At 39.0% G+C, this 25,664-nt stretch overlaps 1 protein-coding gene across 1 annotated transcript in view; it reads left to right on the top strand.

The window, feature by feature from the left end:
- Window positions 1–25,462, top strand: part of LOC122638392 (probable splicing factor, arginine/serine-rich 6) — a 35,818-nt gene extending 10,356 nt beyond the window's left edge. Inside the window, exons 4-9 of the mRNA XM_043831335.1 lie at window positions 22,484–22,550; window positions 22,653–22,706; window positions 23,939–24,007; window positions 24,123–24,188; window positions 24,284–24,352; window positions 25,213–25,462. Coding sequence (XP_043687270.1) covers window positions 22,484–22,550; window positions 22,653–22,706; window positions 23,939–24,007; window positions 24,123–24,188; window positions 24,284–24,352; window positions 25,213–25,266 — 379 coding nt within the window. The 3' untranslated portion in view covers window positions 25,267–25,462. The remainder of the gene's footprint in view (window positions 1–22,483; window positions 22,551–22,652; window positions 22,707–23,938; window positions 24,008–24,122; window positions 24,189–24,283; window positions 24,353–25,212) is intronic.
- Window positions 25,463–25,664: the final 202 nt, after the last annotated feature.

Here is a 25,664-nt window from a genome sequence, read left to right as displayed (position 1 = left end):
ACAGAAATTTAGGGCTTTCGGGGTTTTACAGAGACAATGTGGATTAGGGTTTGAGTGGGAGAATGGGGCTGCAAGTTGGATCGAGTATTCTGGGCAATGAGGGGGTGACTCGAGTGTAGTTTGGTTAGGTTTTGATGGCTGGAAGTATAGGATCTGTGATTTAGGGTTTGAGTCTTAATGGGATTCAAATAAAATAAAAGGGGATCGATTGGGAGAGGGATTGGAGGGTTAGAAATAGAAATTGAAGCTCAATCTTACAGTAGATTCCACTGGTAGCAAGCTTGAACAAGGAGAAGGATAGAACCACCTTCAATTGGAATTCCTCCCGATCGTCTCGATGCAAGGAGACGTAGGAGATCCACCTATCCTTTCCGCCTTGATAGAACCACAAGGATGCAACACTCTTTGAGGAGCAAAACAGCAACAACAATGGCAACAAACTTCAGTCACGATGTTTGGAGGCTAATCCTCTTCTGAGTTTTTTTTATTAATATATATATAATAGGGCCAAAAGGCCAAGTACGATTCAGCCTTGGAATAGAATTCCTTGGCTGAATAAAATTACAACTTAATTCCCTTCTAAAATCGTGGAAGGGGAGAATTCTAACTTAAAACATTAACTTAAGAAAGATTCCTACGGAGCCAATAGGATTTAAGACCCTATCAGCCAATAGGATCATTTCACTTAAATTGAACCAATTGGATTCAACCAATTTGAACCGGTTCAATTAAAAACATAAAAATAAAACTAGTATAGAAAATTTAAACAAACTACTAAGTAAACTAACTACGGATGTGGCTCTTTGATGCTGCATGAGCTAGCTTCTAGGTGATTAATGCTTGAGCCCAAGAGTCATTTTTATTTTCTTTATATACTCATGTAATCCAACAATGATCGGAAGATTTGAAGAATGAGTTGAATATTGGATTTCATTGGAAATTAGCATGTGTGATTGATCACCTTCTATCCCTTCCCCTCTCCTCAAAATCTTCTCTTCTTTATCTCCCCCTCTCAATCTCATCTCTTCTCCTCTCTCTCATGATACTTCCTCTCATCCCCCCGTCTCTTCTTTTCTCTTCATCCAAGATCAGAATCTGATCTTGAAACCTCGTCTTCTCCCTTTATCCTATCCTTAACCTCCCTATAAACTAGATCTGATCTCTCTACTACAGATCTGAACCTTCCGCTTGTGCCAAATTGGTATCAAAGACGAAAGTTCCTACACTTGTTGTTTGGTAGCAACATGATAGGGCTGTAACAATTCAGCCTCAATTTGAAGTTCTCCTATGGACGTAGCAAGATAACATCTGTGTGACTCACTACTTCAATACCAAGAGCGTATGACTGTATGAGTGTTCAAAATGAAGAGCTACGTGTTGGTCACGAGGACTTTAGAAGAAGCCTTGAAAAATTCACCGAGAAGGTATTTGAAGTTCTTATGCAAAATGAAGAGGAAGCCCTCTCTCATGAGCCTACAAGGCTACAACTGAAGTTGCCCAAGAAGAGCTGGATGATGAAGCTCCGCTGAATGAGATTGAATCTGATAAATTGATTGAAGGTCCAATTGAAGATGTCAAGTCCTCTATCCAGATTCCAATCCAGGAGACGTTTGACGACGATCATTAGAAGAACCTAACAATGGATCTCTTCCATGAGTCGATTGATTATTTTCTTGATGGTTACTTGGATAAAAAGCTTTGGATCAATGAATTTTTACAAGTTGATTATGACTTGATCGTCAATGCAAATCATGTGGTCTTGATCCTCTTCCATTACAAAACTCGTGGACGAGTTTTTTTTCTAACATCGGGGGAATTGATGCAGTATCAAGCCTGAAGAAGATCCCTCATGCTGTTTTGATCTACATCAGAACTAGACCAACCTGCATGGCCAAGAACCAGCCTCAATTAAGCCCAGGCATGGGTTAAGCTGGCCAGGGTTAGTCCCTGTGATATTATTGCTGGTGGGGCCCATGAAGTCGAATCCAAAGAGCCACCAGACCTTAGTTTAATTATTTTAAAATGTATTTTAATATTCCGTGTCTTTTAATTTTCCTAGGCTTAGCTAATGAGTTGATTTCTTTTTCTAGGGTGCTTTAATTAGACTTTTCAGTTTTCAAGTTGGGTCTTGTAAGTTTCTATGTAGGAGTCCAAAAGTTTGTGTTAAGTAAATAATTTTACTTGGTATTAGTTTCTACGTAATTTAATGCTTTGGAGTTAGCTTCTAGGTGATTTATGCTCGAGTCCAAGAGTCATTTTTATTTTCTTTATATACTCATGTAATCCAACAATGAAAGGAAGATTTGAAGAATGAATTGAATATTGGATTTAATTGGAAATTAGCAGGTGTGTCTGATCACCTGCTATCCCTTCCCCTCTCCTCAACGTCTTCTCTTCTTTCTCTCCCCCTCTCAATCTTATCTCTTGTCCTCTCACGATACTCCCTCTCATCCCCCGTCTCTTCTTCTCTCTTCATCCAAGATCAGAATCTGAACTCGAAATCTTGTCTTTTCCCTTTGTCCCATCTCTAACCTCCCTATAAACTAGATCTGATCTCTCTACTACAGATCTGAAGCTTCCGCCTGCGCCACCCCTCTTTGGAGGTCATGCATGGATCTTGGAATATCTTTGTAGAATATTCTTCGGCTGAATATTTGATTTAGTTTCCATTTCTATAATTGATTCTTAGTTATTAAGTCAATAGCAATTAAGTTAGGAAGTCTCTGTAGCCCAAGTCTCTATTTCTTTGTCATAGCTAAGGACATTTCTTGTAGAAAGATTCTATTTTTATTTTCTTTCTTAGAGGCTTTACACTCTCCAGTCTCCACGCATAGAGAGTTGCTATATTTGTAGTGAACTACTTCAATATTGTAAATAAGAGTAGGGGAACCCTACTCCGACAATGGATTAGTTGAATGAAATTGGTTTTTTGCCTTGGTTGCTGTGAGTGACAGTTTTGCACGGTGCAAGTCCATTGCAGCTTTTTGAGATGCCTTGCAAGTATGGTGGGTGAGATGCTGCTCGAGGCTTAGGTGGGATACCCAAGTCATAGCCTTTTTTATTTTTTATTTTTGCTTTCCTATGTTATAACAAGAAGGGAGAAAATTTCTGTTATTAATCTTGTTTGTCCCTATGTCATTTATCCTGTTGCAATTGATCTCAATGGTTCTTTCTCTGGTTGGAGATCGACTTTGCATTAACAGCTATAGATTCCCTTATTGAAAAAATAGAATGGTTGCCGTTGTAGTGGATAGAGAGAGAGAGTATTTGTGATGCAGTTGCATGGCTGGACTGGCCTGACTCAGGCTGGAAACCCAGGCTTAGTAGAACCAGGTCCAAACCTTGGTTGTGGTCCAGTAGGGATAGTTAGGGGTTTATTTTATCATTGGTGTTATGTCTTGTAATTTTATTTTTTTAGTTATTTTATTCCTATTTTTAACTATTATGGTAGAAGTTTAATTTGTTTTCAGTCTATTTTCAGTTTCAGATTGCAATTAGGACTTAGTCTTTTGAGTTCTTTTATGTATAAACCATCAAGAAATTTAAGTTTTTTGGAATAGATTTTGAAACTTTCAGAGTTGCGTAGAACCAGATCTGACCGATTGTTTCCCTCTCCTCTCTCTCGTTCTCCCTGGTTAAATTCAGTTTAAATCCATTATTCCAGGTGTGATCTTATCCCATTCTTTGGTTATACTTTGTCCATCTATTATACTTCTCCTAATTTACTTCTACTCCTTTTTGTATGTGTGTGTGTTTTTAAATTCTGGTTATTATCTTCTTCCCTGCTACTTCTGTACCTTTGGATGGAATGAGAATTGAATCCTAAAATATTGTGGAGTGTTCATGAATCGTCGGGGGAACCAGCCTAGAAAATTTGAGCCTGAACCAAGTTGGGGTTTGTGAGAATTGAACCCATAACAGTTTCTGAGAAGTTTCTTAATTTTTTTTGTTGATTATTGGACCTGCCATTGATTGCGTTCAAGAGGTTTTGAGGTTGAGATCTTATTCCTAAATCCTTAACTGATTTGGAGCCTTGGGGTGAGGAGCTGTATCATTCGCAAGAGCAGCCTCTCTACCGTGTTCTGTTTTGTCGAAGGAAGAAGAGTGATTCTTCCTAGCATACAAGGTCATCTTCTTGTTTATTCCACAAAAGTTCATTCTTTCTAAATTTGTTAGTAAGTTTTCCCTGCTCTAATTTGCAATTATAGAAAAGCTCTTTTCCTTAAAATTGATTTACCCCTTTGTCCCAAATTCCTTTTTCCCAGCCAATAGGGTCATAAGCTGTTGCCAGAACTTACAGAATTGCCTCTAGTATTTTATATTTGGATTTTTATTACTTCAGTAGGCCCTAAGCAACCTACATCAGGGTTTTGGAACACTAGGTTGCATTAATTGGTATATCTAATCATGACACGACCCTCTCACTAATGTAAGACTAGATTAGGGTTAACCTAGGCCCAATTACCCACAACACAAATAACCAAATAGCAGCCACAACACTGCCACCGCAGGTGTGAAACAGAAGTTTAGTCATCAGAAAATTGCTAACTCCAGAACCAGTTGTTCTCCAACTCGTATGGGACTGATACTCTGATGCAGATCGAACCAGCCCAAGTATTGGGCCAGTTTTGGACCATGAGACACTGTTCACGTGAACAGTGTCACAGCCCTTAGAAGAGCCAGCTGGCCTTTGACTAGTCAAGCTGCCTTTTTTATTTTAGAAACTTAATTGCTTTAGTTAGTTTCTATTTTCATAATTAGAAGTTAGTACTTTCTGTTTTGTAATTGGTAGTTAGTTTCTATTTTTGATATTAAAAAGTCTTCACATCAACCTAGTTGTTGATAGTGCTATGTAATCTCATTCAAAGATTATAAATAAAAACCAAGGGGGGGGGGGAACTAAGAGCTACACAGTTTAGTTTTGAAAAAAATATTTGTTTTGCTGCTACCATTGAGCTCTACATGAGTTTGCCTTGTGAGTAACATCAAGGTGCAGGGTTGGTGGATCTCCAGTGACTCCTTACATCTGTTAAGATCGGGGTTCTTCTTCACTCCTTGCATCTGTTCAGAGTGGGAGATACATTCTTCAATCAACCTTTAAGCTGCTACTGTTTTGAAGATCAGTTTTTTTTCAAGTAAGTAATTTACAGATTTCCATAATTACCTTCTTCTTCTCATCCTTCAACCAAGCTCCATTGCTGCTGCCCAGACCTTCATTCCCAAGTTACCTTCTAATTCCATTCCCTCTCTCTCCTGCCCTATCCAGCCATTAGTTTTCTTCAAGCTTTTCAGCAAACCTTCACCCCCTCTAAGACCTCCACGCAATCCCCTTGTTAGCCCCATCTGACCTGCAGATCACCTTGCACAAGAAATCTCCCTAAACCCATCAAACCCCACTTTCCCAGCCTGCAGACCAAATTGGCAGAGACAACTGCCCTGCTGCTGATCTGTTTGTCTAATCCCTTGACCTCCCTATCATTCCAGACCTATTCCCTCACCTTACCTCTACCTTAAGCCTATCCATTAATCCACCAGCCCAACCCAACCTTAACCCTATCGAACTGAACCTTTTTTCCTGATTTCAGATTCTGTTTTGGGACTGTTGGAATATGTAGTCCAGAATACCGTGGGTGTGTTCTGGTCTTTTTGGGGTAGTTTTATTCTTTTTATGTTATTTAGTATAAGTGAGCTATGTGGGTTTTAGTCCCACACCACCTAGTTTAGTCTCTTTGTAATTTCTCCTCTATTATAAATAGAGTGGCTTACCTATCAATGAATACAACACATTATTTTCTCTCATTCTCTCTTTCTAATCCACGATTCTGCCAACATGGTATCAGTGCTGGTTTGATCTCGGTTAGAAAAAGAGAAAAAACCCTACTCCATCTCTCCAATCGACCTCTCTTTCTTCTCTCTCTCCCTTTCTCGGCTTCTCCTTCTTCTCAACCTTGTAAAGGGGCAGCACTAATGAGGTAAATACAGCATACCAATGATTTAGTTGCTGCCCCCCCTCCCTTTCTACCTTTTTTTATTAAAAAATTATGTTCGAAATCTGCTAGAGCCATACCTGCGATATTGGAGTTGTCCAGAATTTTTTGGAGACCTGATTTTTACCTAATGAAGGCTGATCCTCCATTGTTGGAGCCTCCCTATGCACCCTTCTCCAATCCCTTTCTACCCTATTTCATTATCCTCATTCCCTATTTCCTTTTTCTCCAAGCTTTAATTAATTCCAGCCACCATACCCTAATCGATCTCAACTTGTCAGGGTTTTTCAAAACCCTGACTCCAATCGATTTTGGTGTTTCCTTTTTCAGATGCAGCTGATCTTTTGGGGGTGATTCCCTATTACTACAAGCCCTACTTGACCTAAGTTTGGACCTTTTCTGATGGCTGGATTTGTTTCTACAGCAAAAATTCCTGTACTTGCTAATTTGGTTACTTGCCAAAAACCCTGACTTTCAGGTTTCAGTTTTTGCTAATTTTTGGAGGGTTGATTACTCCCACTTCAAGGACCAATCGACCTCAATATTGCACCTATCCAAGTTTTTTGAAGACCCCTACCCCAATCGATCTCTTCTTTTCAGGGTTTTCCAAAACCCTGATAAAAATCGATTTGGGCTAGGGATGTTTGCTGCTGTTCGAGTGCTTTGGAGGTGGTTCTAACATTAAAAGAGAATTGTCCTTCATCAGTTCAAGGCTTAAAGAAGTTCCTTTATGCTGGTGTAGTGCTGTACTGCTGCCCTGCTCTACTTATGCGATGTTTTGGAATCTCTCCCCTTTGAAGATCAGCTCTCACTCTCACTGGAGATTGATTGTTCACCTTGGAGGTTCCATTCTGGCAGCCTTGGTCAGCATCTATTACATGTCTACATCAGCAATTACAGCCCCCTTTCCCTAAATCGATCTCAATTTCAGGGTTTTCTGACAATAATCGATTTTAGGGTTAGGGTTTTCCTATCAAGCTCATATTTTGAGGAGAGTCTGATACATATCAAAGGAGTATTCAACCCATATTTCAGCATCATTCATCAGTTATTTTTGGAAAAAATTCAGGTTCATTCTTATGACTCGATTTTTCCAATTATCAACCTATTTTCCTTGTTCTTATGTGGCTGGCTGCTCCAACTACCTATTGGATCTATTGAGTGATTATCTTATATTTGCTGGTTCTATTGAGCTTTACTACCTACCTTGCTGGTTCTATTGATTGGCTTCTGTAAGCATGACTGGTTGACATGTTACTGCTGCCTTTATGTGGACTACTGCTGCCCTATTATTGAGACTGAGTATCCTACTATTGGAGATCAAATTTCTTTCATTATTGAAGACTCGAATCTACTACCCTGGAGATCAGCTTATTTGGGATTATAACAGTGTGTTCCAAGGTTATTGGTTGCAACTACGAACCTATTCAGTTATGTGAAGCTTTTTTGGTTCATATTCGGCTTACTTTGAGAGCTTGATTCTAGCCTTATTCACTAATTCAGATCTGATCCAAGTTTTTTGTTGAAGCTTCTTACATCCATTGCTGTCCAGATATCTTCGTCAATTCTATTTAGCATGTGGGAGTTTATAGTTTGGAATTTTGCACACTGGTTCTTCCTTGTGTGAAGATCGATCAAGTTTTTGAAGAATGGTGCCTTCTCCTTCTAAAAATCAGACCTGTTTTTTATAATTCAGATCTGATCATTGGAGATTGGTGTTTTGGAATTAGTTTGATCGATTGAAAAAGGTTGAAGATTACTGTGTTGCATTGTTTTTGTCCATGGTTCATTATCCCATTGCTCTTTTCACTTCACCACCTTCCAAAACAAACCTTTGGCATATACCCATAACCCATTTGGAAGTTAATGGTATTCTCTAATCTGCCATTTCTTCCTTTTTCCATTACCCTTAGCACCTCTTGGAAAATTCTGGAATATTATGTTTTTGCCCTATCTCTTACATCATCTCTGTTATGTCCACGTGTACTACACGTGAAGAGGGGATTATGTACAGTACACCTACAAACATTGTAGAAGCAGAACTTGCAGGAACACTTGGTGCAAAACATAGAAGATCAGAGTTTTCACCATTGCCAATGGGTATCTACTTTGTTATTGGGGTTGAGTTTGCCGTAAGGGGGAGATTGAAGTATTAAAGTATTGAAGATGTTTGGTTATTGTCTGCCTATATGAGGTTCTACAGTTGGGTTGATTTTTTCCGCTGCTTGATTCATCTGCTTGCTGCCTTAGTTGCTTATCTTCAAGATTATCAGTCAGAGATTCATCACTGGACAACTGTTAAAGATTGGTGAAAGTTTGCTGCTCAAGTCTGCCCAGGTTTTGAAGACCTATTTTTTTCCAGTTCTTGAAGGTTTATTTGGGAACTGCATTCATCTGTCAAGCTGGATTCTGCTACAACTTAGTTTTTTCTCTTTTTTTGTTCAAGTTGGGCATTAGTATCTTGTATACGCCAACTTGAGGGGGAGTGTTAGCATTATTAGGAGTTATTTTTTCTTTAGTTCAAGTTGGATCTTCTTTCTTTGTTTATTTGAATAATCCAGCTTGAGGGGGAGTGTTGGAATATGTAGTCCAGAATACCGTGGGGGTATTTTGGTCTTTTTGGGGTAGTTTTTTTCTTCTTATGTTATTAAGTGTAAGTGAGCTATGTGGGTTTTAGTCTCACATTGCTTAGTTTAGTCTCTTTGTAATTTCCCCTCTATTATAAATAGAGGGGCTTACCTATCAATGAATACAACACATTATTTTCTCTCATTCTCTCTTTCTAATCCACGATTCTGCCAACAGGGACTGGTTGAATCTTCATTCCTGTCCTACATTATACTCCTAACAAGTAAAGGTCCAACAAGGGTGATGAAGCCCTAGAAATCTCAGTTTCAATTGATGGCTGAAGAGGGAGATACCATCAGGTCACTAAAATAGAAGGTAAACTCAGATTTAGTAACTTAGTGAGTAGAGATCAAACCAGCCATGAGAAAGTAACCAAACTTGGATCGAATGATGCTTGTCTAGGGTAGAAACACTGCTGAAAGTTTCAATTGATTCTGATGGTTGAGCTGGAAGATATGACAGCAACTCCCAAAAGAGAACTAATTCTCTGCAGGCCAAACTAGCCACCAGTTTGGGCTCTAACTTGGATCGAGTATAGGATCTATGGAGAGGGGGCTCTGCTGCAAATTTGGTGAAATTCTGTTGGGTAGAACTGAAGTTATAGGGGTGGAATGAAAATAGAAGTTTTCAGCTTGTGGAATGGGGTGAAAGTGAGGATCGAGTGGAGAGAATGAATGGGGGATGGTGTGGGTTTGTTGATGGAATGGGGGAGTTATGAAATTAGAAACTTGCAGTCAAAGGGGTTGCAGAGGTGCAGCAATGGTTCCTATCGATGGAACAACCAGCAACAGCAACAACAGTGTTGGAGAAGTGCCTTAAAGCTTCAAGTAACGATCTCCAGCACAGCAGCAGAAGCAACAGCAACTGAGGGGAATCCTTGGCAGTGGAATGATCACAGCAGTTCTCAGGCTCGATGGTGAAGATGACAATGGAAGGGTTGGGATAGGTGGATTTGGCTCTCTCAGCCAGGCTCCTTCAGTCCTTCAAGTCAAACAAAACTTGAGAAAGAATCATAATTTGCTAAAGCAATCTTCATTCAACTGTAAAAATCGTGGGGAGAGGCATAAACAGCCTTACAATATAAAGAGGGCAATACTTGCACCTTAAGTAAGAGAGAAAATATAAACTTGACATAATAAGTGCAACATAAAAATAGAAACTACTCTAATTAACTATGACTGAAATAGATTAGAAACATAATAAGATCTTCACTCCTTCAAGTGGTCTCCACCATAAGTGATATCGGCCAGCACTTGAAGTCCCAAAATTTTGTTAATAAAATTGACAATAATGCCCCTCACTTAAAGACTTGACTCACTAATAAATAAAAGACTGATCTGCCCCACAATTCTTCTAGGAATATTCTCACCAAGTCAAATCAAGGGGCTGTGACACTGTTCAGGTGTATAGTGTTTTGGCCTCTTTTTCTTCATGTTTTGTCTTAAATCAACTCTTTGTCTCTTCGAAAAAATTCGACCTCGAATTTTGAAGATGGTATGGATAAGCTTGATGTGGTGGATGTCAAGTTTTTGTCCAGACAAATATTCTTGCAGCTCCTTGAAGACATGGATGTAATCCAGAATGTGTGGAGTTCGTTCTTCAAAGTACTTTGGTGGAATAACAAATTTCACATGTTCAACTTCCACATCATCAGTTGTCTCAATGTTGCTTGCTTCAAATTCTTCAATGTAAGCCTTGGCATTCCGAACATCAAGGCTGACTCTTCCATGACAACAGAAATTGCTGAAACTTCAACATTAACCTCATCGATGTCATTGTTATCATTCAGGGTGTCTTCACTCTTCCCCTTTCTATTGGAGATGGAGGGCGATGGGAACCAAATGTGACTTTAAATGTTTGCTTCACGCTCCCTTCAAGTTCAAGTGTAAGTGTCCTTTGGTGGTAATCTTGTGGAAGGGAGAGCTTTTTGCGCATATGTTCCGGTAGGTACTTGTTCTTCAACTTGTACTTCATCTCTTTCCAAGTCCTAGGTTCATGTCCCCTTTCTATGAGTCTCTCTTCATGGAGTTTCCACCATTTTCTAGCATAACCAGTCAATCGAGAGTAAACAAACTTAAGCTTCCGCTCCTCTGTCGGGTTGTACCAGTCAAAATATTCCTCTAGAGAATCCAACCAATCAAAGAAAAAGACTAGATCCCTCTATCCAGCAAAGGAAGGAACTTCTGATTTCATCTTGCTTGTATTAACATCAATCCTAGAGGTGATAGGCTTTGATACCAAATAATGCAAGACTAGGTTACTAGTCGCAAAAACCCACAAAAAATTTAAATTGGAGCAGAATCAGAATTAGAAGGTAAACACAAAAAATAGAAGATAACAAATACTAGGCAAACCAACCAGCAGTTTGGTGTCAAACTGAAATCGAAGGAAGGTCTGACAGCAATAAGAAACCTCTCCAAATTTCAGCCTGATCTGGTCAATGGTTGCAGAGATACGAGGCAGACTTGAAAATAGAAGGTTTGATGAGATCTGGCTAACCAGCAGGAGTTTGGACTCCAAACCAGGGATCAAGCGGGCCTCCTGTAGGTCTGATTCAGTCCTCCAAATATCACCCTCGATGGGGTAAAGGCTGCTGGGTTCAGGTCCTTCGATTGCAGCAGCAGAGAACTTGAAAAGTTGCAGCTGGCAGGTGTGGGAAGTGATCTTCCTTGTCTTCGAGCAGCAACAGCAGAACCTGTAGATGTTTGGGATGGTTTCGGAGTCTCACAGAAGTAGCAGCAGCAATAGTTTGCAGTCTCACAGCAATAACAATAGCAGGGGATCGATTGGAGAAGAAGATAAAGGGATAAGGAGATTTGGCTCTCACCTCTCAGCAGCCCTAAGCCCTAAGGTTTCGGCTCTTTCAGCCAGGCCCTTTGCTCTTAATCCTCACAATGGGATAACCAACACTTGCACAAAGCAATCTAAGCCACTTCATTAATTCGTGGTGTGCCTCTATGGGTAGATTACAATATTAAATAGACTCAAGGGGATGAGTCAAAAATAGAAAGAAATAAAATAGCAGTCTCTTATATGGTTGAGACTTGCTTTACAAGTAATGGGACCAAAATAGAAAGTAATTAGAATAGAAACTCCAACTCAGCTAAGCAACTTAATAGAAACTCTTATTTTGGAAACAAATAACTAACAAAATAGAAACTAGATCTATGCTAAAATAGAAACTAAACTACTCCTAAATCACCACTCATAAAGCACCATGCAATCTGATCTTGGGCCCCACAGAATCTTCTAATAATATTCCACCAAGGCAAAATAGGGGGCTGTGGCACTGTTCACGTGAACAGTGTTTTGGCCTCTTTTTCTTCATGTTTTGTCCCACATCACAATCCTGAGCTCCACAAGCTGTACAAGGAATTCCAGGAAAACCAGCAGGGTATTGAAATGAAGCTTGATAAGTTCATGGCAGAGACTCTGTTTGAACGGGAACAAACTCACAAAACTTTCACTGAGATTCTTGCCTTTGTGAGAAGATTCAACAAGCAAGATGATGTAGGGCTGTCTACACTATTTTGGGAACTCTCTGGCTTACAGATACACCCTTGAGACAACAATCCGAGCCAATTATTCTCAGGATGTCACATGACAGTTCTCAGACAGGGATTACAGTATCAAGGTTGAGGTCCAAAGTTCAACGGTAAGAAGGGATCCAAGGACTTTCTTGACTGTTTGATTAAAGTCGAGAGGATTTTCTCCTATAAGTCCTTTCCGAATGACAAGAAAGGCGAGCTTATCCGCACCAAATTCATTGGGTATGCTTGATCGTGGTGGGACGATGTGCTATATAGTCAAGGTTCATTAGGCGACTTGGATCCATCACTAATTGGGAGGTCATGAAGGAAATATTGAATGAGAAGTTTGAATGAGAAGGTGCTCTTCCACAAGATGGTCATTTTGCACCAAGACAATAAAGAGGTGGATACCTATATCATGGAGTTCCACAAATTGTCTTCCAAGTGTAGACTCCAGGAAACAATGGGTATTAAGGTATATCAATGGGTTGGATACAGAGATTTGAGTAGGTTCTCGTGGTTAGCTCATGTAATAAAATTAAAGAGAAAGAAGGAGAAAGAGAGAAGAAGAGAGGAGGAGGAGAAAAAGAAGTGCTGCAACAAGTTTGGAGTCACAACTGTATCTCTGCCTGCCCCAAAACACTCAATATATTAAAACTAACAATAGGATAAATAGCAAAAGACCAAAACACTCAATATATTAAAACTTCCCTCCCCCTTTCACGACAACTTCTAACACTCCCCCTCAAGCTGGAGCATATATGTTAATCATGCCCAGCTTGTTACAAATATAATCTACCTTTACACTCCCCAAAGACTTTGTAAACAAATCAGCAAGTTGCTCCCCGGTTCGAACATGACGAGGAGAAATAATCCCTTGTTGCAGTTTTTCACGAACAAAATGACAGTCAATCTCAATGTGTTTCGTTCTCTCATGAAACACAGGATTAGTAGAAATATGAATGGCAACCTGATTATCACACCATAATAACATAGGAGAATCATTACTAAACCCAAGTTCTGTCATCAACTATTTAATCCACATCAGCTCACAAGTGCCATGTGCCATAGCACGATACTCCGATTCTGCACTGGACCGAGCTACAACGGTCTGTTTCTTGCTCTTCCATGAAACAAGATTTCCTCCAACAAACACACAGTAACCTGAAGTAGATCTTCGATCAACTGGAGACTCTACCCAGTCAGCATCAGTAAAACCTTCAATCCTCCCATGACCATGATCAGTATATAGAAGACCACACCCTGGAGCTTTCTTGACATAGCGCAAAACCCTTATAACCGCATCCCAATAAGACGTCTGAGGAGAGGACATAAACTGACTCAGTACACTGACAGGAAAGGAGTTGTTAGGCCTAGTCACAGTCAAATAGTTGAGTTTCCCTACAAGTCTCCAATACTTCTCTGGATCATCAAGGATATCACTATCATCTGCCATTAGTTTCAAATTAGGATCCATAGGAGTATCCAAAGGTTTAGATCCCAGTAACCCTGTCTCTGAAAGCAAGTCAAGAACATACTTTCGCTGTGAGAGCGAAATCCCTTTCTGTGATTGAGCTACCTTGATACCCAAGAAATATTTCAGACATCCCAGGTCCTTACTCTGAAATTGCTGTCCCAAATGTGTCTTCAAGCTCTCAATACCTGAAGACTCATCTCCTGTGATAACAATATCATCTACATAAACTACCAAAAATATCCTCCCTGCATCAGAATACCGGAAAAACATCAAATGTTCATTCTCAGACCTAGTCAGTCCAAACTCCAACACAACATCTATAAATCGGCCAAACCACGCCCTTGGTGACTGTTTCAGCCCATACAATGATTTCTTCAGCCTACACACCTTACCAGACTCCCCCTGAGCAACAAAACTAGGAGGTTGCTCCATATACACTTCCTCATGGAGATCACAATGCAAGAAAGCATTCTTGACGTCCAACTGAAACAAAGGCCAATGGTGTGTAGCAGCCAAAGAAATGAAAATGCGAACAGAAGCAAGTTTCTCAACAGGAGAAAAGGTATCCTGGTAGTCTATACCATAGACCTGGGCATATCCCTTAGCAACAAAACGGGCCTTTAACCAAGCCACAGACCCATCAGGATTAACTTTCACCACAAATATCCACCGACAGCCAATGGCAGACTTACCAGAGGGTAAAGAAACAAGGTCCCATGTCTGATTGTCCTTCAACGCAGATAATTCCTCAGTCATAGCAGCCCTCCACCCAGGTTCAGACAAGGCTTCTGCAACAGACTTGGGAATAGGATGACGTTCAAGAGTAGACAAACAAGCAACAATAGTAGATGACAAACCAGTATAGGACACAAAGTTAGAGATAGGATGTTGGGTACAACTTCGAACACCCTTAGGAAAAGCAATAGGGACATCTAAATCAGAAATAACAGGAATAGGAGGCGAAGAGGAGGTACCTATTAGAGGATCCGGATCTGGAGGTGAAGAAGACAAGGTAGAGGTAGCTAACCGGGTGCTATACATAAGCTGGAATGCGAGGTGTCGGCTCGTCGGATAAGCGATGGTGGAACACAACAGATGGCTTAGTAGGAGGTGGCGCTGCTGGCAAGGGATCCTGCAAAAGAGAAGAATACTTGACAATAGAGATGGGCAGATCATTGTCCAAATCTGAAGAAGGCAGCGAAGACTCAACCAACGGAGTGGACTCAAAGAATTTAACATCAGCTATAACAAAGTATTTCTTCAAACCAAAAGAATAGCAACGATAACCCTTTTGAGTTTTAGAATACCCCACAAAAAGACATTTAAGAGTCCTAGGATCCAACTTAGAGTGACTGGGGCGATGATCCCTAATAAAACAAACACTCCCAAACACACGAGGGGGTAAAGCAAACAAAGGTTGAGAAGGAAACAACAAAGAATATGGAATACCTCCACACAAAACTGAAGATGGTAGACGGTTAATAAGATAACATGCGGTCAAAACTGCATCAGCCCAAAATATTTTAGCCACTTTCATCTCAAACAAAAGACATCGAGTGACTTCCATTAAATGTATGTTTTTCCTCTCGGTCACACCATTTTGTTGAGGTGTGTCCGTACAAGAGGACTGATGAATGATGCCATGCTGAACCATAAACGTAGTAAAAGGAGCAGAAAAGTATTCTTTAGCATTATCACTACGAAGAACTTTTAATGAAGTATTAAACTGATTCTGAATTTCAAGAACAAAAGCACAAAAAATGGAGAATAACTTAGAACGATTCATCATGAAATAAATCCAGGTAACTCTGGAATAATCATCAACAAATGTAACAAAATAACGAAAGCCCAACTGCGAAACAACTGGACAAGGGCCCCATACATCAGAATGAACTAAAGAAAAAAGGTGGGCAGCCGGTTTATTGACTCTTGGGGGATAACTTACACGGTGAAGTTTCCCAAACTGACACGACTCACAATTAAGACTAGACAAAGATTTAAAGCGACTATCTAAAATTTTCAAACTCTCCAAGGAAGGATGACCCAAACGCCAATGAATCTGACGAGGAAGCGCCACACTCGAACATGCCACCGCTGATGTGTCTTCAAGTAGATACAACTCCCCAGATTCACGGCCTCTACCAATCGTCTTCTTCGACTTGAGATCCTGAAATACACAATAGCCAGGGAAAAAAGTGACAGAACAATTATGAGCTTTGGTGAATTTGTGAACAAACAACAAATTAAATGGAAACTTAGGCAAATAAGAAGCAGAGGATAATGACAAAAAGACGAGGTAGCATGCACAGTGCCTGTACCCCGAACTTGAGCTAAAGACCCATCAGCTAACACAACATTTGAAGAAGACTCACTAAATGAAGAAAAAATACCTGAAACCCCAGTCATATTATCCGAAGCACCTGAATCAATGATCCAGGGACGAGAAGTGGATGAAAGGCATGCAGTGGCATTACCTGTTTGAACAAGAGTAGCAACGGAGAACTGAGATGACTGGGAACTCTGAAAATGAGTAAAGCGCTCATAATCTTCATCAGACATCGTCATAGTCTTACCCTCAGGCTTGGAGGGAGAAGGAACACCCGAATCACTACTAGCCGAGGTGGCAAATTGAGGTGGTTTACCATGTAGTTTCCAGCAAAAGCGCTGAATATGACCAGGCTTACCACAATGGTGACAAGTCCTCACCTGTCCTGAAGTCTCTGAAGCACTAGAAGTGGGAGCTTTACTAGTGCCAGTCCCACGACCACGACCACCACCACCACTATTACCTGTCCCGTCCCACCATTAGAGCCACGGTTTGGTGGAAAAGAAGCAAGAGCAGAATTTTCAGCATTATTGGGTTCTTGGCTGCTTTCACGGGAAGCACGTAAAACTTGAGAAAAAGTTTCCGAAAGAGTGGTAACCTTATCTCCACCAAGAACTTGAGACCTCACCGACTCAAATTCCTTACGAAGTCTACCCAAAAATACCAAAACAACAAGCTATTCTCGCTGGTTTTGCATCGCTTGTACATCCGATGAAATAGGAAGGACAGAATTCAGCTCCTCATACAAACGCTTGAAGTCAGCAAAATATTGAGTAACATTGAGATTCTTTTGATGCACTTTATAGAAAGCCTGGGAAAGATCATATATACGTGACAAGTTGTCCTGTCCAGAGTACAGGATATTCAAATATTCCCATAATTCCTTAACTGTATCAATATGAGTCACCAAGTCTACAATCTGATTTTCCATTGAATTCAGCATCTGGCTCAAAATCCGGGCATCGACAGTGTCCCATGATGTATCATCAACAGGTTTCGATTTTGTCAAATGATCCGGTTGATCACGGCCAATCAAAGCCAATCGAACCACCTTCTTCCATTGCTCAAAATTTGATATTCCCTCTATCTTGCGATCAGTAATACAATAAGAAGACGAAAGCTCAGTCACCGTAGTCTTGGTCTCAACCATTCTTACTAATTCAGATAATCTTCAAATAGCAGAGACAGCCAAAGAACAATCCACCAAATAATCCCAATTAAAAAAAAAATCAAGAATCACCCCCAAGGTATAACACAACTCAAAGCACAAAATCACGATAAAAAAAAAATATCGTGAATACTCCCAATATCGCTGACTTCAAACACTTACTCCATCAACCTTCACGTCCCACAACAACTAATCAAAATCATCCAAAAATAGACCTAGTTCTTCATATAATCATGAACTAGTCTCTAAACAAAATCCAAAGACAGCATAGGGTGCTGCACCCCTTCAAACGAAAGACTGAATAGTCTACGACTTGATTGGTTTGTAGAAGACACCTTTAGCCACTGTAAAACCTCAATCAAAAGAGAACAATGGATCTCTGGAAGTCGTGAACCAGTCCCTATCGATCCAGCTCTGATACACGTAATAAAATTAAAGAGAAAGGAGAAAGAGAGGAGAAGAGAGGAGGAGAAGAAGAAGTGCTGCAACAAGTTTGGAGTCACAGCCGTATCTCTGCCTGCCCCAAAACACTCAATATATTAAAACTAACAATAGGGTAAACAGAAAAAGACCAAAACACCCCTAAGAGGGAAATCGTGAATTAGCTCTAGCACTAATTCACGACATCCCTCCCCCTTTCACAACAACTTCTAACAGCTCGCCAATTGAAATTTCCTTGGGTCATCCTGGTCATTAGCCTATCTTGTTTTCGATGGTCCCATCTTTCCTATCAGGTAGCAATCCCACCTGCCATTAAGCCTGACCTGACCGGCTCGTATGTCTTTTTCTTTTTAGTTGTTATCGATTCTTATAGAATACTTCTTAATAAAAACTATAGCCTTCTAAGGTTAAGAGAAAGAAAAGATGGAGCACGGCGTGTCAGGATAAGGCTTTACACTTAATTTTTCTGGGATTGTAGTTCAATCGATTAGAGCACTGCCCTGTCAAGGCAGAAGCTGCGGGTTCGAGCCCCGTCAGTCCCGACCTAGGATCCGATGAATCGATCAATTCATTTCTCCATTTTCTGTGAAGAGGGGGGGACAAAGAATAGGATCTAATTCCCAGCAGGAGGATTTCAATCTTGTGAACTAATCAAGACCGAAATTGGAGTAGGAGATTAGAACGGAGAGGAATAACCAATCAATGAAGGAACATGGAACCATTCTGTTTCAATAGAGGTACGGGAAACGGTTGGGGCAATGAAGTAGGTGAAGTGGTTGAATTTTGTGAGCTGTTCCAACCACTGCTAGATGTGATTCCAAGAGCCGAACAAGAATGAATATCACATAGAGGAGTCAAGACCGGGCTCCCTAATGGAATGTAAGAAGAATGAAAAGAAGCCCGAAAAAGAGCTAAAAGAAATATAACCTCCGATATGATGAACGGAATAGAACCATATTGAGGTCCTAATTGTATGACTTTGGTATGATGTCCTTCCAATGTGGATTCACGTAGAACTACTTCTTTCCGTTGTGCTCTCTGGAAAGTTCTTTCCTTTTTTCTGTTCATCCTCTTTTCTTTTTTGGTTGTTTATCAAAAACAGCCTTTCTTTTGTAAGCCTACGGTCTCTTTAAAATCCTCTTTTCTGTAAGTAGAAGGCCGGCCTGTGAAAGCAATCAGATAGGCCAAACAGAATGGACTGACTGCACAGTGGCAGAAGGAGTGATGGGTAAGGCGGCACTCCAGGGAAGCGGATTTCAACGGTAGGGGCCGGGCCTTCCTCAACGACTCAGGTATTGGTCCGTCATTCAACCGGTGGTAAGGCAGTGTATGGGTATTACTCATTGGTCTTGTCTTGGTCTCGGACTTTCAGCATGGGGATCTTATCTTCAGCCTGTTTGCGGAGAATTCTGGTTTCCTTAAAACCAGGAATATGGAGATTATATTATCTTATTTAATTAGGAAGCTTTCCTTGTAAACCAAACATGTAGGAAATTCTTTTTTTTTAAGAGTCTTTTCTTTATTATTAGTTCTGGTTGTGGTCTTTTGGGGTTCTTTTTTCTCTGTTACTTTATTATATTAGCTTGCTGGAATTTAGGGATTAGATAATTCAAGCCCAAATTGTTTTGGTTCCTAGTTTGAGCAACTCAAATCTAGGACAACATTAGTAGGAGGAATGGCGTTGTAGGGGTCTTTTGAGTTTCACTTTGGTTGATAGTTGTACACTTATAGTTGTGACTCTTATACACTTGTACTTGTAAGTTGTCACACTTTGACATTTAATAATATTAAATTATTTTTCTTCATTTGTAAATTGTAATGCATATTTTAGTTTTCATTGAATTTTATGTTATCATTCTAGATTATGTGTAGCATAGGCTATATTTGAGAAAGTAAATAACCGAGGTACGTTGTACACTACCAACCTAGTGTACGAAAAAAAACTAACATTTTGGGCGTGTTTTTTTTTAACAATCTATAGGTTTCATTATGTTTGGAGATGCTTAATTAAGGTCTCCCTGAAGTTTCGGGCCAAAATATGGCCATTTGACCACCGAAATGTTCAAATGAAAGCAATCACCGTAACATGCAAGGTTTCAACCAGGTTTCGCCCGAAAATTTTTTATGGTCTAAACGTTGGTTGTAACTGACTCCTTGAAACAGCTTCAACTTGAGCAAGAGAACTTGCAAATGTTGAAGCGAATATTGAAGAAACTCGGCGACAATGTAAATAATTTAAGAATTAATTGGTGATCATATCCTATCGTATGGGATCTTCGTTGGATAAATTGATCTCAGTCGTTGAGCAATGGGTGGCAGAGCAAAAAGACAAGCCACTGATGATGGTAGACGAAGTGACTCCAACTCCAACTATCATTGATGAAACCATCCATGGAGGAGCATAAACTTGTTGATCTTCTGATTGATCCAGTCGAATTTTTGCTTCCACGTTGCAACCTTCACAAGTTCCGTATTGTTGATTTCATGCTGTTGGATCATGGGCTAAATGTCTAATTGACGATTTCACTAGATCAAGGAGGGTGGATGTTGATCGTGCGTTGGTGATCCTCCCATTCTACAAAACCTTTTGATGATTTTTTTTAACTGAACAGGGAATAATGCAAGAGCATGATCACCACCACTGGATGTAATTTGATCTTTTATTTTGGGCCTTTAATTTGTAATTTGTAACTTGGATGTATTGCAATAATGTAGGCTAGATTCGTAGGATGGTTATTTTATATTGTTTCGGGTCTTTTGCTTTAAGTGTTTGTAGTGGGAAGATATTTTTGGTGTCTTGTGGGGCTGATGGGGATCATATCTTCAACCTTTGTGTGTGGAGAATTCTGATTTCCTTAAAACTAGAATACTGTCTTCTTATTTTATTTAAGTAGGTTGTTGGGTTAGATTAGGAAGCTTCCCCCATAGCCCACACATGAAGTAAGTTCTTTTTTTTTTGAAGTCTTATCTTTATTGTTAGTTCTGCTCATGGTCTTTTGGAGTCTTTGTTATGTTATTATATTAGCTTGCTGGAATTTATGGATTAGATAAATCAAGTCCAGATTAGTTTGTTGTCTTTTTTTAATTAAGAGTTTGAGTCTGTGTTACGATCCTCCAATCACAGCCTGCAGTTGGAAGAGGTTCCTTATCTGTTTACGTTATCTCTTTTGTTATTTGATTATTTAACTCATGTAGGGACTCTCTAACAGCAGCTAACAATTAAAGGTTTAGGAGTCTTTTTAATTCCTTTTTTATTTATGTTTTCAGCACTATAAATCAATGTAAAGGTTTGATGGTCTCCCTACGATTTGATGAATGAAATTTAGTTGATTTAGTTTAGAGGTTGTTGCCTCTCTTTCTCTTTCCTCTTCCCCCCATTATTTCTCTTTCCTTTCTTCTCTCTTTCCTCTTATTCCATTGATTTGTCTCACCACCAGTAGATCCCCCGTTTGATCTGCATCACTAACCTTATCTAAAATGCAAATAAATAAAAGAAGAAAAGACAAACTAGGAATTTCCAACCGTAGGAGCTGTTGAATCCTTGATTAACTCAAACTTCCAACAAGGCTAAACTATTAAGGGAACTGCTCATACGCAAGCTAAGTTTGGAGTGTCATTAAACAACTAAAATACTGAAAATAAGGACAGTTATTAAAAGGAAACAGGACTGCCCATAACCAGCCTCAATAAATAATAATAAAATAAAAGGAAATAACTCAAATAACTCCTAACGCTAGCCTCATGATTGGGATGAACCTTATCTAAGTAAGCTACTTATGATATCTCTAACCTTTGGGCCTCACGAGCAAGTTAAAACAACGAATCTAATTTTAATTAAAAAAAAAATCCTATAGTTTAGGTCCATGGTATTATAATGCTCCCAATTAACAAAGACAAATCTAAGACACTGATTTTGATAGCAAACCGCATCGAACACATCTGATTTTTCCCCTGCATTAGTTATTGTCCCTTTTCCTCTGAAGTAGCGTATCTCTTTCTCCTGAGCTAACTGAAAGAATAAGCACTAAGCTTTGGTACAATTGAAGCTAATAATTTGGTTTCTTACTTGAATGACTGGTGAGGAGGTGGGAAAGAAAGCAACAAGTGTAAGTGATGAAGTTGTTCCCTTGTTATCTTGTCAAACCTTTTTCTCCTATAAAATGATGGTCAAATATAGAAAAGATGAAATGTAACTGTCTAGTAGTGACTGAAATGAGCATATCTTGAATAGGAATCAATTATAGAGATCAGAGCAAAGTTCCATCCCTCCCTCACCCCCCAAAACACATTGTGTTAGTAGGAAAACTTAGAAATCTCACTGTGTTTTCAAAGCTCCTAGCCATAAAAGACTAGAACTGAAAAATGCAAGATTTATTGATTAATTTCTGTCTTTAAAGTTCCAATTCATTGTTTTTATCAAATTTGAGCATAAATCCTTTGAGGGATTATTTCATTACCCTTTCACCCCCTCCTGAAAAGAACCATTGAAATTGTTTTGTTTCTTAAGATAGATAGCTACTAATGTCCATTATGTTTTGATATGTAAAGCAAGAATTCTGCTAGCTATGGCTGTTATCTGGCATAAATTGTAAAAAAGGGGCATACCCAGTGCACGAGGCTCCTGCCACTGAGGGGTCTGGGGAGGGTCATAATGTATGCAGCCTTACCCTCGCTTTCTCAGAGAGGCTGTTTCCAGACTCGAACCTGTGACCACTTGGTTGCAATGGAGCAACCTTACCGTTGCACCAAGGCTTGCCCTCTATTTTGCATAAATTGTGTATCCAATAATCTAAGTTTGTCTTGTAATGACACTTGTGGAACATAAATATTATTCTCAATTTTTTTAAAAAAATGGTTGAGGAACTTTTATCAGTTTTCAGCATGAAGTATACCATTACTTCATTATCTTCCTGTTTTGCTGCTCAGTTCCCGTCTCAATGATCAGCATAGTAGGGAGCAGTCTTCAAACTCCAGCGTTGATTACCTTGATCTGGTAAAGTCGAGATTTTCTCGTATGATTATTTTATCCATAGGTGTATATAGATTATATGGTATTGATACTTTTTTTCTCCCTTATGTGGCTTTGTATTATCAGGTTGAGGAACAGTTGGAGGTATCAAATCAAAGGCGCGAGGAGCTCCAAAAGGAGGTTTAGCTACTATTCTTACTCTGAGCTAGGGGATATTAGTTTGTCTTTTCTACTTAAAAGATAATGAGCTGCTTTTTCATTTGGAGGTCACTAAATTTAGGCACTTCAAGATTCCAGATTTTTGAGATCTATGACAAAGAAGATGAGCAATGAACCTAAGTTGAGTGGTACAAAGATGACTAACAATGTTCGATGATGCTGAATGTTTGGCAACAGTGAAACAACACAGACGAGTGTAGCTGAATGGGGATGTTAAAATGTATTGAATGACAAGACTAGGGAGAACTTAGGTGGAAATAAATTCATTTGAGAAAATAGGTGTCATGATGAGAAAAAGCTATTTTAGCTGGGTGGGATTTGTTCATGGTAAACCATTTTATGCAACATGCACCCATGAAGAGAAATTGTTCAAATTGGTAATGGTAAAAGGACAAGGGGAAGGACAAAGATTAAAACATGTATGCTCATCCGTTAATACTTGAAAACACAGTGAATGTAGCTGACTCCACGCGGTGAGTATGAGGCTTAGTGAGTTTTAGCACAAAGAATCCATTGTGAGAACAGAAGAAATTTGTTGGGATTCTTGAAACTTTAAGTGACTTTGTCCAAATATTCATCATCCCCTAATGTATTTCGCAACAGCAAATGCCTACAGTTCTAAGTTATGGTAAACTGCTTTGCTTTTGGATGTAGGGTATTGAGCTTTATGTAGAATTGATTATCTAGTTGTATTTTCTCTTGTTGATGCTGTTGTTTTATCACTAGTCTGTACTTTTTTTTTTCTTATATCAATAAATTGTTACTTAATAAAAAGGAAAGTTATGGTAGAACATTGGTGTTGTATTCCTTCAAATTGCATAACATGTAATGAATTATTTGTTAGTTAAAATGTAAGTGGACATTATTACCGAAAAAAAAATGTCAGTGGACATTCTTTTCTCTCCCCTCTCCCCTCTCCCCAAAAAAAAGTTTGAATTTTTCCCATGATTGATAAATCCAAACATGTTTTAACTCCTGCTCATGGATGTTTTGTTGTAGTTGGGTGAAAACTGAAAATACCAGCTCGGCAAATTTGTTCTTTAATTTTGCTAGGTTATTCAGGCAGTTATTTTTTAATTATTTATAATGAATTGCATTAAGTAGTAGCCTGTATGTTATAGTCATATTTTGGTGTTTGTTTAATGATGTCTCGTTATAGTTGTGGGAATAACAAAAAACAAATGCACTATCAGATTTCACAAATTGAAGAGAAATCAAAAGAGAAAGAACAGCTGGTGTCAGATTTGCAGAAGAAATCTCTAGTAAGCTTGTTTGTGTTCTTATTTCTTTACAATTTCGTAGGATTTGTAGCAGTTTGATTTAAATCCTTGGACTACTATTTGATGCCTTAACTGAGTTGTTTGATGGTGGAAGTAGAAACTGGAGGATGCCCTGGCCACTGCAAAGACGCTATCTTCACACAGACAGATGCAGTTGACCAAGGTAACTATATACTTTCCATGTTTCCATGAGTTACCATTTTTTTTGATTGTCCAATGCTTTGAAATGATTCTTCCCATCATTATGTATTTGTGCAGTTGCAGAGATGTTTTCTGCAAGTAAAAGATTACACTGAGAAGTCAAAAGCTGGTGAACAGGAACTCCAGGTTAGTTTCTTCCCTTTTGAGCATTCTAAAAAATTCCTAATTTTTCCCAAACTAAGCAATATGAATCTATTGGGTATTTTGCATCTCTAGGACAGGTTGAATCAAATGTTGTATATGTGAATTCATATGTGAGCCCACTTATTATGGATGGGCTGCATGGATACATGAAGGCACCGGATGTTTCTCAAGAGAAGAGAGTGATTACAACATGGTGTTGAAAATACTGAAATTTGCTTCAAAGTTTTACCCCCCACATTTGGTAATAAAGTTTTTTTTTTCAATGAATGATTTTTTTTAATAGAACTTGTTTCATAGTTTAGAGACTGTCCTTAGGGTGTACTATATATATAGATATTCTAGTTGAGGTTAAGGTTCACTTAGGTTCTGCTAATTAGTGGTGGCCCAAATAATAAGTTACCGTCTAGAGCTAAAAATGGAAAACATTCTAGAATATTTAAAGTGTCCCATAACAAATTCATGTCTAATCAATTAATGTTGAGATGAGCTTAGTCCCCAACATATAAAGATACTCTGAATTGGTATATTATACCACAATTGGATTCCCAATTGTTCTTGTAAAAAGGAGCATGTAAAAAAGTACCAAACAAATTGGGAAGTAGGAAAAATATGGAGTTCCATGTTGGACCATATTGTCGATATTTGACTAACAATCCATTTATGCATGGATAGGTTAGTTATGCATTCTGAGAGTAGAATTCTGATATTTTTGGTTGTATGTTGTAGGAACTATACCAACAAAACATTTCATGATCTATTAGAAATGGAAAAAAAGATTAGATGATATAATAAGCATGCAGGGACATACATCAACTATTTTTCTGTCATTTTGATCAAAACAGGCTCTTGTTGATACAACAATATTTGAAGCTAGTATGGGTGATGATGCTTCTTGAAGTATATGGCATCATTCACACAAGTTGCGAGGCATGACATAACAGCCTCAGTTGAATGATCTTTACTACATGATGGATTTAGTGGTTATGCCTTATGGTTGTTTGATATCTTGATCTATTGACTCATCTTAACTTGCTTGTTATTTTCTATGACAGCTTCTTGGATCAGTACGAGTGATTGAAATACCGCTCTTTCTAACATGCTCATGTAGGCTTAAATTTTTCTTTTTTGTTAAAAAAAATTACAAATAGATGAAATAACTTTTTCTTCTAATTGTGACAAACTCAAAGGAACCCATGATTGGAGGAACAGAATCAGATTGGGTGAATCACCCGATTCGAATTAAAATTGGCCAAGCCTGATCCTGATTCTTGTGACCCTCTTTTGAATCACCCAT

The sequence above is a fragment of the Telopea speciosissima genome, chromosome 8, assembly GCF_018873765.1.
Source record: "Telopea speciosissima isolate NSW1024214 ecotype Mountain lineage chromosome 8, Tspe_v1, whole genome shotgun sequence".
NCBI classification, from domain to species: Eukaryota; Viridiplantae; Streptophyta; class Magnoliopsida; order Proteales; family Proteaceae; genus Telopea; species Telopea speciosissima.
Note: the sequence above shows the minus strand (reverse complement) of the source record. Positions and strands in the feature narration are given on the sequence as shown.